The sequence below is a fragment of the Lycorma delicatula genome, chromosome 5 (assembly GCF_047948215.1).
Source record: "Lycorma delicatula isolate Av1 chromosome 5, ASM4794821v1, whole genome shotgun sequence".
In the NCBI taxonomy this organism is placed as follows: domain Eukaryota; kingdom Metazoa; phylum Arthropoda; class Insecta; order Hemiptera; family Fulgoridae; genus Lycorma; species Lycorma delicatula.
Window position 1 is genome coordinate 91,442,874 of NC_134459.1, and position 14,697 is coordinate 91,457,570.

The 14,697-nt window shown below is 29.3% G+C and overlaps 1 protein-coding gene across 1 annotated transcript in view; it reads left to right on the top strand.

Moving 5' to 3' along the window:
- Window positions 1–14,697, top strand: part of Myo81F (unconventional myosin 81F) — a 457,375-nt gene that overhangs the window by 369,458 nt on the left and 73,220 nt on the right. The window contains exon 4 of the mRNA XM_075366639.1: window positions 12,316–12,568. Coding sequence (XP_075222754.1) covers window positions 12,316–12,568 — 253 coding nt within the window. The remainder of the gene's footprint in view (window positions 1–12,315; window positions 12,569–14,697) is intronic.

Here is a 14,697-nt window from a genome sequence, read left to right on the forward strand (position 1 = left end):
TGAATTATTATTAAACCTAGTTAGGTTTTAACTATATTTATCTTTTTCTTTCTGTTTTGTTTTTTTAGTGGTATGTTATCAGTAAGTTGATTGGTTTTGTATTATCCATTACATTATATTCTGTGCTAATCTATTAATTTTAAACATATTTATTACTCCTCAATTATCCGTATTATATATTTCAGTTTTGTCTTCTTCCGCACTTTTTACCTTCTATACAACCTTTCTAATGTGAAATTAATTAGGCATGGATGTCTTAATACATACCCCAGCAACCTAGTGCATGTCTTTACACGTTTCTTCCATTTATTTCTTTTCTCCCCTATTCATCGTAATCCGAAAAATATTGAAAAAATATTTTCGAACGGCTTAATCTCAGATTGTTAAAATTTGGTATGGTATTTTGTATATTACGGATATCAGTTATGTTAAATTTTTTAAAATCGAATGAGATGAATGTAGAGGTATGCGTGGTGATGTAGTTTGAAAGGGGTTAGAAAATTGTTTCGAATTAGGTTTATGAAAAATTTATTCGCATGTGTTTTAAAAATATATTGGACATAATTTTATAAATAATACCTTAAAAAGTTTGTTGAACAAAGTTTACAAATGTATCTCTACCTAAAAATTGAAGTATGCTAATTTATAACTATTAAAATTTATGAACAGAAATTTTTTTTCTCTTTGGAATCTATTATAAAAAATTTTTGTATAATTATTTAACTTTTTACTGTTTCCACCTTTTTATTTCAAGCTTTAATAATATTTTTAATAATATTTAAGTGTAGGAGTAGTTAATATTATTAATAATAATATTTTTAGTGTAGGAGTAGTTTTCAATATTTATTGTATTGGTTGAAAGATTAATTTTTAAAAGATATATAACTGTATGCAACGAACAGTAGAAAATATTTATTGACATTTGATTATTTTTAATGAATTTTTTTACTGGTTGTAGCAATCAATCGAAGTGTAGAACGATTCATGTAAAGAAAACGGTTTATATAAATATGGGTTCGGATTCAAGTTATTGCTTATGAAATTGTCGCTCTGATTTCTGCTTAAAGAGTAAAATGAACCTATAAGCCACACTGAAATTCTGGTAACTTAATTTAACGGGCAAATTTGATGGTTTTTTTTACTTGAAAATTGAATAAAATAGGTTCGAGAACTATATCCCTAGAAAGTTATTGAAAATTATTGCAGAACACAAGTTTTTAGATTAAAACGATAGCTTTACTTAAGTAAAATTGTCCGTTAAATAAGATTTTTGCAAAAAAATTTCTGTTTAAAATTTAATTCTTAGAAAATATATGTAAGTAACGTCAACTAAATATGATAAAAAGAGTAAAGAATTTGACTTTTATTAAAAACAAAACTGTTCGAAACGTGACAGAAAAGATTGTATTATAATTTTAAATCGAAACAAGAATCATTTCAATATTGGAAAATATCTAGAAACAAAATCAAACTTTAAGAATAAATGTAAAGAAAAATTCAGTAAGATTTCAATAAATTTCATTGTGTTAGGTTTCAAAAAATAAACGAAAATTCATTGCTTAGAAATTTTTTGTAAAAAATAAATTGAAGAGATTTATTATTTTGTAAGTTGACAGTATCAGCATTTGAAATTCGTGTTTTGCATTTGTATAGTTTGTAGTGTGCTTTCAGAATTGAAGAAAGTTGCAGTCCTTGAATATCACTTTCTAAAAATGCCTTTTCAGTTTTCAAATGAAGAATTTCCGACATAAGTTTGATTACGAGTACTATAATGAGAATAAAGCTATCTGCGCATCATGAATATCAAGAAAGCTCTGGTATTCTATTCGTTTATTTGGGAGAAAATCTATATATAAAATTTTCAACTTTATCACTGGACAGAAATTTAATTTCAGCAAATTCAGTTTGAGTTTAAGTTTAGCAATTTCATTATCAGTCTTTTATCAACTTTTCGGAGAAAGTACAGTATTACCTTCGGTTACACGGTGGGAGTGGGGGTGAAAATGAATTTTCTTTACGTTTTTAGATGTCAGGAGTATAAAATTACGATTCACTTAAATTGGGGTTTCAATTTTATATATATATAAAATTTTGTGGGTCAAAAATCTCCAAAACTACTACATAAATTTCATTGAAATTTAGATATGCTGTAGAGTGTACCTGAAGTTGTGCATTTAAAAACTTGATGAAGATTGATTGAGACGTTCTTGAGTTACGCTTAATTTAAAGTCGAAAAAATTAAGCGGGGCAAGTTAGAACCGTGTTTCGTTATGGTGCTGTAAGTTGGAACACTGTGGCGCAAGTGGCAGCGTCTCGGCCTTTCATCCGGAGGTCCCAGGTTCGAATCCCGGTCAGGCATGGTATTTTCACACACGCTACAACAAATCATTCATCTCATCCTCTGAAGCAATACCTAAAGGTGGGGTCCCCGAAGTTCAAAAAAAAAATCGTTGACGATCTTGAGGTATCTATTGTGTTAACAATATTAAACCAAATTAAAAAAAAATATATTAAACCTAATTATATTAACGAAAAGTCGGTCTTCTTGCACAGAACTGCGCAAGATTTTTTTTTTTGTTTTTTTTTATTTATTTAAAAGTAAACAAAATGTTTTCATACTCCTTTAATATAAATATAATCAAAAATTCAAGAAACTAAAATCGAGTGAAAGAAAAATAAATTTTGTTTTTGTGAAATATCTTAAGACACATTAAAGCATTGTAATATTTTTATGATCGGTTTTTTAAATTTGTTGAAATGAGGTGCAAAAAGTATAAAATATATTTATTTTTTCAGATAAGTTTTTTTTTTTTAAACATTTACTGAGAAGATAAAATGATTTTTAGAAAATATTGTTTGTTAGATTTGTTAAGAAAGCTACCTGTTGCAATAATTCCCGAAAAATTTCGACATATCTTCGCGTTTCTCATCCCCCAGACCCCAAAACCACCGTCAGTCCAAAAGTTTATATATACATATATATTTCATTTTCTTGAGGACACGATAACTGCCGTAATTTTGTGCCAATCACTTTCAAATTGATACATAAAATATAACGACCCAAAATCTCGGTCGAGTTCGTTAATGGGGAAAATCGGACCATGGACTGGAAATGGGGGGCTTTTTCGAAAAAAAAAACAAAATGTTTAACGTGACTACTATTCTTTGGATAAGAGCCTAAAACTTATCTAAATAAAGTATTTTGATATCACCAACCACTGACCTAGGGGGTGGAAAAAATGGGGTTTTGAAGACAAAAAAAATCATACCTCCCTTACAGGCACAGTATCGAATCGGTTTAAAGTGGTCGTCGTTAGTTCTCTAAATATTACATAAAACTTTTTTCTGAAACAATTTTTGATATGACCAACCCATACGGCAAAGGATGACCAAACAAAATGTTGCTGGAATTGTAAGAAAATGGGGCGGCTTGTACGCTAAACATATGAAATTTTTTCACATGCAACCATTGTCGTATTGAGTAAATTTGAAGTTTTTCTTTACTTTAAGGTGGAAATATTTTTTATCCTCTACTTAGCACCGGTGAAATCTACCTCTGCCTTCCGGCGTGCCGAAAGGGATTTTTTAAATTGTATTTTATTCAAAATTCATTTTATAGGGATTACGAGTAAAATACGTAATTGTATCTTCAATTTTTAACGTAAAACCTTAAAATTTTTTCCAGTCGTTATTTATGGTTAAACTCAGTTTTTTTTTTCATTGAATCTTACTGCATTATTAAGTTTCTTTTTTTATTGTTTTTATATATTTTTACTGGTTGACAATGATTTTATAGGACATTGTTTTTAGTGTTTTAAATTGTTTAATATATGAGTTTTTTCTTTAAAATATTTATACAAAAAACATACCTAAATACAATCATAATTGTAACTGTAAATACATTTACAATTAAAAGTGATTAGTAAAAATGAAAAACCTAAAAGATTTATTATCTTTAAAATATATCAAACTTGTAAAATTAAAGCTAAAAAATAAATAATTCAGTAATATAAACCAAAATTCTCTTCGTAACTGTTACTGTGTTATATTTCTTTATTCCTATGAAACAGTGGATTTAGGCAACATAAACGTTTACCTTGTATGTTTGTTGTTATTCTGCGGCTTCACAAATCGAAAACATATTTGTGGATTTCGATGTAATTTACATAACTTCCTCTCTGGACGTGGATGTTTTCGGGACTATCTGTACAGATGGGCAGATTCAATACGAGTAGCTGTCATGATTACGGCGGGCTGGAAACAACAGAGCATGTAGTGTTCTTTTGCCCTAGATGGCGCGACTTAAGAGTAGTGCTCGAGGATCAGGGTGTGGAGGGGGTCAACAATATAATCAAGGTGAAGCTCAGTAATAGCGACTGTGTCGCTATGTCTTACTATGATCGCAACAATGATAGGAAAGAAGGCCAGTGAGGAGAGGCGACGACATGGTGAGGAGATGCTGATCGATAGAGACTGGAGTTCGATGACGGGTGATGAAGGGCCCAACCCCAGCTTCTGGGGTAGGGCGGCGGGGGCTCTTGGGAGTCGTCGCTCGTCCCCTGGGAACGCCTTCCGGTCATCTAGATTCAGATAGTAGAGTGCCTGGGTGATTATGCAGGGGCTGTGTACGAATCATATGGTTTAGATCCAGCCCCTGCATGATAAGTGGGGGCGATTTTTTAGCGGGTGGGAGCCCCGCATTGCCGTCAGTGCGGTCCTGATGGCGGCTGGCAGAGCTTTTTCCTCCCCTTACAGGAAAAAAGTTTACATAACATTACTCTAATAATACGTAAAAGGACTGAGCATAAACAATTTAATTTGCTTCTTTTTTTTACTAAAAAAAATCTGGTAAACGCGAGTGTGTCGCCTCCATTTTTATTTAACATATATTTGTAGTTAATTCTAACAAAAAAGCAGCTTTAATTAAAATAAATGTTTAATTAGTTTATGACCTCTGGGAGGAAGGTTCATTAAAGTATATAAATTATGAAGATAAGATTTCTCATAATGTAAAGTTGTTATAATTAAGAAACGTGTTTTGTCTCTGTATTATATAATTGATTACAATAATCATATTTTCTTTATGTTTACAAAGATCTTCGAGGGTGACTATTCTGCGTCACTAGGGATTCTATAATAACGATAAAAGTATAGTCAATGATGTTTCCACGGAAATCTTCTTTATAAACAGAAGTCCTTAATAGGACGGAATTATTTTCCGGGGGATTTTTAAATGCTTAATTTTGTAATGCTATATCTTGTTTTCGTATGATATCTTTATCTAATTTAAACGCAGGGTAGATTACCAATTTTTAATTAAAAAATTAAGTTATTAATCTCTATTAGCTTTAAAAAATAATTCAGCAAGTATAATAATTAAAAAAAATGTTTAGAAATAATCACACATCAAAAATTGATAAATTTACTCAGTCTGAGATACCAGTATATTTACTTTTAAAATATTAATTAGTGATAAGATAATTATGTATTTTATTAATTTTTAAATTATCTCATCACGCTTATCTGTGTATGTATTTCATTCAAAACATTGAAATGTTAAAAAGAAATAACCAGTAGATTATTATTTTTCGTGTAAAAAATAGTAGACTTATTTTAGCTGGTTTACATATTCTAACGAATTATTTTCTTCTTTTATAGGCTTATTAACTAAAGATACACTCTCGTAGTGAGTAGGTTGTAACATTGAAAAAAAACCTATTTTACTTCTTTCTTAATGTTATCATAATGGATGAATATTTGTGTACCAGTGCTAGGAAAAATAATATACTTGTTTGTGAACTGTGTTGAAATCGTAAAGCGTATCCGATTCGTAAACAAATTAGAATAATGTAATTTGTAATAAATTTTTACTTGTCTAGTTCATAACTTACATTGGTAATATATATTTTCACGCTATTGTAGCACGCATCAGTTTTCATAACACGTCACGTCACGTCATGAAACTGTTGTGTTTCGTATAACTTTAATATTTTAATATTAAAGTTTATTATTTTACTTTATTAATTTAGATTACTCTTCTTCCCATATAACATAAATTTACTTTGACTACGTTGTATTAACGTTAAAGCGTTCATTAATACAGTAAAAATAGCTTGATGTACACTTTTGTTAATTATATTACCTACAGATTTAGGTCAGACTTTTTATATAAGAAAAACAAAAAAAATTCTGGCGCAGTTCTGCGCAATTAGACCTTTTGGTTATTTTATTTGTATATTATTATTTTTGTATAATCTTCTGCGCAGGAACTAGACGAAACAAATTAGAAAACTAAGAGTTATATCATTTTTAAATTTAATATTGAAATATATTTTTTGTTTACAAGAAAATTAAATTATTATAACCGTAATTTCATGAAATAAAAATAACGAGTAGATCTTACACACAACCTTCAAGTTTAAACTCATTTACTACTGTAAACCATTGCATAAGCTCGTGTGAAAAATACATCAATACAGCCAACAGTATGTTGTCTGTTGTCGTCCTTAAATTGAGCGTAAACTAAAGAACGACTCGACCAATCTTGATAAAATTTTCACATGCATAACTTCAGATACACTGCTACAGCATTTCTAAAATTTAATGAAATTGATGTAGTAGTTTTGGAGATTTTCGAGCCACAACATTTTATATATGAATGTTATTTTTGAGATTTTCAAGCCACAAAATTTTGTACATGAGTGGTATTTTCGTAATCCTCATACCTTAAAGCCTAAATAAAATTATTTTTCTACCATGTGAACCAAAAAATTATCTTAAATTTAGGTTATGTTGTCTAGATCGTCGTGAATACCAGTGTTCTTTGGTGGTTGGGTTTCAATTAACCACACATTTCAGGAATGGTCGAACTGAGACTGTATAAGACTACGCTTCAGTTACACTCATACGTATTATCCTCATTCATCCTCTGCAGTAATACCTGAACGTTAATTCCCGGAGGCTAAACAGGAAAAAGAAAGGTTATGTTGTCTGTTGTCGATCTGAAATCGAGCGTAATTCAGGAACGACTCTACCAATCTTTATCAAATCTCACATGCACAACTTCAAATACACTGCTACAGCGTATATAAATTTCAATGAAATTGATGGAGTAGTTTTGGGAGATTTTTGGGACATAAATTTTATACATAGGCCTATATGTGGGAAATTAAATTTCCAAGTTAAATGGTATTTTCGTATTCCTGATACATCAAAACGTAAAGAAAATTCAATTTCATCCCACAATTCCACCGTGCGATCGAAAGTAAAACTGTAATTTTCTTCGAAAATTGGGTAAAAATGTGAACGTTATGTTTTGATAACATGAGTTAATTTTCTATAGAAAGCTTTCGGTTTGTTTTAACTTTCTATAGAGTTGACTGCACATATCTGTTGCATATTAATTTTTTGTACTAATAAAATTTAAAAAAATGATACTGAAATTAATGTAATGATTGATATAGTGTTTTATTTGTTTAACAGAGCGTTCTTTGAACGAATGACGTGTAAAATTCTATACATATCAGATGCAAAAGACACCTGAGGCTAACCTTTTAAGTATCTTATAGATTATGGCCAAGTTATGCATTACTGCTCCATCTTTCTATCGCATGTGAGAACAGAATTATAAATAAAGTGTTCTGTCGATATTTATAAATACTTAACTACTTCCTTGAATTCTGTGCTTGTATTAAGTAATACTATAGTATTTAAGAGATATATTTAAAAAATTTAATGGTGATATAAATTCTCAAGAACGGATGATAGCTTATTGAGGAGGGTAAAGATATTTTTTTTTTAGTAACGGTTCAAGATTAAATTTTCGCGATTGTAACTGAATAAATTACTGCAACGTGAAACATTTTCTGTAATAAAACTATTTTTTATATTTCATTCATGATAATTTGTTCATCGTGTAAAAGAGTTATTAGATTATTCATCGATATGTATTATTTATCTTTCCTTTTTGTATTTATTTATTTTTCATTTCTAATGTTTGGAATGGTTACACCTTTTAGATTGTCATTTTTTTTATATTTCCTGGTGCTTTAAATATAGATTTTGCATTCCGGGCGATTAAAAAAGGACTTCAAAATGTTAAAAGCATATAATAATTTATTAAGACATCCTACAGATTCGGTTTAGGTCTCATTTGGTAGAAAAAACACTTAAGTTTGTCACCCAACATTCACTTTGGTTCGATATGGCTTCCATTTGTAAAGTTACATGCATCCCACATGAAGTGGATTTCATTGCAAACTGTAGTCAGCTAATCGGGAGTTACCTCTGCAGCTGTGGCGTTAATTCAAAGTCTTAGCTCAGAAAAATCGGCTGGTGGTACATAAAACTCGATCTTTAATGAAACCTCACAAGAAAAAATCTAACAGGGTCAAATCTGGGGAATGAAGAGGCCGGTGCAATTAGACCACGACTAATCCACCGATCGGGAATCGAGTATCCAGAAATAAGGTGGTGCCCCTTCTTGCTGATAGTAGTGGCGTCCATCTTGGTCATCATTGTCTAACTGAGAAATTAGAAAATTTTGAAGCATATGCAGATAAATGATACCATTTACGGTTGCCTCCTACAAGAAGAACAGGCCGCAATATCTTGTTTGCTTAGGAACAAAAAAAGTTGACCTTAAGGATATCATGAATGTGCTACAAAGTTTCGTGAAGGTTTTCACTACCCCATATTCAGCAGTTATGGGTGTTCACCTTGCCGCTGATGTGAAATGTAGACTCATCGCTAAAAATTATATTTCTAAAAATGTGTTGCCTGCAGTTCTATCCATCATTTCTACGTCAAACTGCTGCTGAGCAATTTTGTCGTCATCTGGAATATGTTGAACCACGGTTTGTTTGTATAGCTTCAAATATAATCGTTTACGTAATACGCGCCAAACAGCCGTTTACGGAATGCCATTCACACGTAACGCACGTCGAGTTGATTTCTTCGGACTACGTGCAAAGCTTTCTTTAAGTTGTTCCACAGCAGCTTCAGGGACGCGTAGTGATTTTGTATGTTTAACAAAATAACCTGTCTCGACGAAGGTTTGGTGATGCCAAGAGTTAATTGTATGCTTACTAGAAGGCTCCCTACCGTAACTCTACGAAAATTACGATGAACTGTTGCTGACTGCAAAGTAGAGCTGAAACCAAAATATATAGCGAGCACGTTCCGCGCCAGTAAACGTATCCATTTTTAACGAAACTGGTGACAGCGCTGGTGGCCGAATTCGGTTTTAATGAACTACATGAATCAAAACTTGATTTATTTTGCCATGAAATGAGACCTAAACCGAATCTGTAAGTTATCTAGATAGATTTTTATATGCTTTTAAAGTTGTGAAGTTCTTTGTGCGTCACCGGTATGTGACACTTGTATGAACCTCAGCTGCTCTCTGAATCCTTAAGTTAGAGTATTATATGGAAAAACGTTTTTTCTTTCAAATTTTATGTTTTTCGTTGAGAGAAAGAAACTTGTCCTATTTCCCGTGTCAGGGAATAAACCTGGAGAAATATTTCAAAGTTTTTATACAAAAGAAGACAGAAAAAAAAAAAATAATAAATTGGTCAGAGTTTATAGGTGGCAAGTGATATGGTATAACATAATAGGTTGAACTCTTAGATTAAGCGTACTCTTCCCTTCGTTGGTCTAATACAGGTTGTTTAAAATTACATTTTAACCAGTGTTCGTTTACGTAACTGTATATGCTCATATCTCAAATACGTTTTTAGGCTTTTTTTATTCTTCCGTTAGGATACTGAATGTAAAAAAATCTCTTAAATCAATCTCTTAACAATTAACAATTTTTTAAAAAATCTCACAGTCATATTATTTACATAGAATGAACTATCCTAAACAGTTAATGGAATAAAATATCTAAAAATTTGGTCGAAGAGCTATTTATTCAAATAAAAAGTAAAAATACTCAATGCGCATTTTGACTGTAAAACAGTCCTCGTCGGTGATTATCATGGGATTAATAAAAATATATAAAAATGTTAAATAAATAAAAAAATAATGAAATAAAAGAAGCTTTGTGAAGAAATTAAAAAAAAAAAAAAAACTTTTATATATACAATTAGATAATAATTACAAATTTAAAAAACAGTACAACCCTTGGACATCTTGACTGGCCAAAGTTCAGGTAAAAATTAAAATTTCTGGTAAAATCCTGTTATTGTTTAAAAAATTTACTAATACTCGTACATTCGATTATGATCAATCTGAAAAGTTGCGAATTGTATTAAAAAATATTTATCTTATACTTAATGGAATATCTAATTTAAAAAAAAAAATTATTACATTCTTCTTACTACTTTGAGAACTCAAAATAGTGTTTTGGAGCACAATTTATATTTACTTAATAACGATTGGACTTTAAGATAGGTCAAGATTCAGTTGTATGTGGGGTTATAAATTGTTGTGACGTGGAATTTCTAAAATAAAAATATGATAATTTTATATAGTTAGAGAAATAAAATCAAATTTAATTTACACACGTGTCAAAAGATAAAATTTATTTTATTTATTTTTTCACCATTAGGGAGGAATTACACTTTAGATTATTGTTCAAAAAAACTACGAGTTTTTAAAAAAGTATTGCATTTTACTTTTAATTTTATATTGTTAAATGCATTTATTGAAATTATACTTCTTTTAGCGGGTTAGCAGAAACTAAGTGTATTTTCAGCTAGTTACGGAAGTTGCGCGCGCCGATGTAACACACCATGAAGTTTGCGCAAGCCCAAGTGGATCAGTTTGTTCGCACTTGCATGTAGTGTCTAATTCAGAGAATCGTTCAATGCAATTAAGTGATTAGCTCGTGTTGTAAAATATAATAGATATTGAGTCGTAATAAATATATATTTATATTTGTATTTATATACACGGATTTCTGAAGACGGATATTTTAAACTGTGAATATTGTTGTTGTTCATATTCATAAAACTTTATTTATATTTTTTTGTGAAAATTGTGTATCAAGATTTGAGGTTATATTTATGTAAGTATTATTTTTTATGGGTAAAATTATATTTTTTAATAACTCACATCAGATAAATTCTTGATTTTGCTTGAATAATTTTTAATTTACCAAAAACAAAATTTTTAATAAAATACAATATTATAAAATAAAACTATTTGTATCATATTTTTTTCATATCATAAGCTGCTGATAACCCTCGTGCCTATTCAATCGTCATCCGAAGAATTAATGGAACTAAACTAATCGAAATATATTCGATGAACTTTTTTGTTTTATATGACAACGAACACTTCAATACTTTTTAAACTCTGTAAAAAAAAACTGTGTAAAGTAAATATTATTTAATTTGTTATTTATTCAAACTTTTATTCATGGTTTTTAATGTCGTCTATAGATCGTTGCCTCAGTTTAAATTTGTTTGAATGAGTAAAAAACTTATTTTTTTATTCACGCCAAAGAAGTATAACTTCTTACATGTATACATAAGTACACACGACCTTTTTATTTTAAATCAGTATGTGTTAATTTTAAGTGAAATGGTTTTGAATTTATAAACTACTTTTATCACCGATTAAAAATGTGGGGTTTAAAAAAGAAATGGGCTATTCATGAAGTAACACCTTCAAATGTTTGTTTAGGCAATACGAGATGTACATTTGTTATGCAAGATTGCATATCATGAAAGTGGTTCCGTGCTACGAAGTATTCATTAAAAAAATAGTACCTTGCTTATTATTGTTGATCAGAAATTTTTTTAGTGCGTCAATTGCGCACAGGACTATACAGCACTATTGATATTTGTGATAATTTTCCAGGTATCCATTCTGAAAACTATCAAATACTTACATGAATATGGAAATTTAAAACATACCACTCTGACAGACACATATCATCTTCAGTATTAAGTGGAAGGTTGAGAGTTTATTTGGCTTCGCATTTTTCAAACGCTACACAAACATTTCATATCACATTCCCGGGCATAATAAGCCTTGAGCTTTTGTAGTGAATTAGTCATCTAATAAAAAAAAAAAATTATTTATAACAAAATATAAAATTATTATTCACATATATATAGGAATAAAGTAAACAAAATATCTGTCAGAAACAAAAAAAAAATCCTGTAGATACTCAGTAAGACTGCTAAAGAATTCTGGCTAGGTCAACTAGACAATTAGATTAGATGATTATCTGAAGAAGAGTTGTCACTGGTGCAATTCTTATGATACAGAAACTTTATTTATTATTATTACTTAAATTCGCATGACATATATATTGTTTAATTTTAGATAAATTAACTCATTAAGTTATTTTCTTTTTTTCAGGACCATGTATTTCAATATCATGGCCAAAAAATGGGAACCTTAGAACCTCATGTCTTTGCTCTTGCTGAGGCTGCATATAAAAGTCTTCAAACACAAATTCAAAATCAGTCTTGTGTTATATCTGGTGAAAGTGGTGCTGGGAAGACAGAAACAACTAAATTCATTTTGCAATATCTTTGTTCTGTGACAAGTAATGTTAGTACATGGGTTGAACAACAAATACTTGAAGCTAATACAATCTTGGAGGCATTTGGTGAGTAGTTTATTAGACTATGTTACTGCATACAGTTTTCTTTAATTAAAAGAACAACATTGTTTTAATTTTTATTTTTCCAACTTGTTATATTATTTTATTTTTATTATTTTTTAATGAATCTTTTATTCAAGACTTCAATATATTCATTATTTTTTATTAATTATAGCGTATATAAAAATTATATGTCGTCCATTGCAAAATATTTCCAAATTTTCACTTAAAAATTGCACTTCATTTTTAGCATTATTGGTTTTTACAATGAAATTTGAATAATTTAAAATGAATAAGTTCATGAAATCATTAACTTGTTTTAGTTAGACCCTGTTGTGCATTGAATTATAAAATCATAGTTGTATGATTTTTAAATGTCTATTTTATATATATATATTATATACATAGTCATTGAGGCAATAACTTTGCAAGGTGAAACAAATTGATTTTCAACAGATGACAGAATAAAGTCATACATAAAAAAAGTCAAATAATGAATAATGTAAATATTTGAATGAAAACCTTCAGTCTTTTTCAAATTTGGAAAATTTTGACAATACACTAAATTAAAATGGAAGATAATATCAGTAATATAAAATGCCATTGCCTAATGCTCGCTGAAACATTTAAAAAATATTTTAAAGAAGATTATTCTGAATTCCTATGGATATGAAACCCTTTCACATTAGATATTCCTGGAATCCTAACTGACTATGAAACAAAATCTTTGGTAGAAGGATCTTGCGATGGAAGTTTGAAAATTGAATCTACTAAATTACAGTTTTGTAAATTTTGGCTAATGGTTACAAATGAATATCCATAACTGTCCAAAAGCATTATTATTTTTGATTTCATCATTGTGAAACTGGATTTTCTGCTATGGTAGCAGTTAATAATAAATTTCATAATGAACTGAACCTTGACCCAAATTTGCACTTAAAATTAAGTTCAACAGAACCAGATATATCTCTTTATTTTTTTCAAGCATACAGCACCATTCTTCTCACTGAAATTTTAATATCCAAGATTATTATAATCAGCAGTGTAATAATGTATAATTTATATTTCAGTAAATAAATGTTTTTGTAAAAAAATAATTGAAAATTTTTAATAAGCAAAAAAATTAGATTTATGCTTTTTTTTAAATAAATAGTACTCTCAAAAAAATTTTTAATTTTTAATTCCTTTGCTGTTCTGAGATATAACTCTATCGCTGTCCAAACAACATATTATGTATTGCTATATATATATATATATATATTATATTGCTATTTTTATATATGTACATTACATTGTGCTCATTTTTTGTTGTTGTTTCCCTAAAACTGACAATAATTATTTTTATTGCTATTTTTATGCTTTTGTAAGTTAAGTCAGTCTATATAAGTTTTAAGAGATTTCTAATTCATAATATCTACTACACTTATAGTGGTTGTGATTATATTACCTGTTTGTTCTGCGGGTTAATTGTATAAATAAATAGTTATTTACATGGTATGTATAATAACCATTAGTGAAGAAAATTGAAGGCTTTTAATATCCTGATAAGTGTTTGTTTTACTTTCATAGTTACTCTTGGAGATATCTTGTGTAACTGTATGTAATCAAGATAGCTTTGTCTCTTATTTTTCCCGTAATCATTCTAAGTAGTATTAATGTACCGTCGCTAATGATAGAGTGGTTGCAGTTCTGTTATATCCTTAGTTTCCCATACCTGGTATTTTGTTTGAATTAAAAAAAGAGAAAAAAGTGAAGCAGAAATAAATGGTAGCCCAAAAAAAAAATTTTTATGTCAGTTTGTTAAACTACCACTTGGAAATGCAAGTTATTGACATGTTGAAGAGGACAGTTATTTACTGAAAGCTAAATACATACAGTTTGTTTAAGAATTATTTATTTTGTTTATTAATTAAAAGCTTTGGCCAAAAGCATAATACACAATGAGTACTGTTTTACTACACTTGGGAGTCATGATAAAATATAAAACGTTATGAAACTTACATTTCTATTGTGCATGTCTGATTTTGGTGAAATTAAAAAAAAATTCATGAATCAAATACTCAATGACAAAAGTAAATATAAAATTCCATTATATGAGCCAAGTTATATTTATTTATTAATAAAAGAAGTTAATG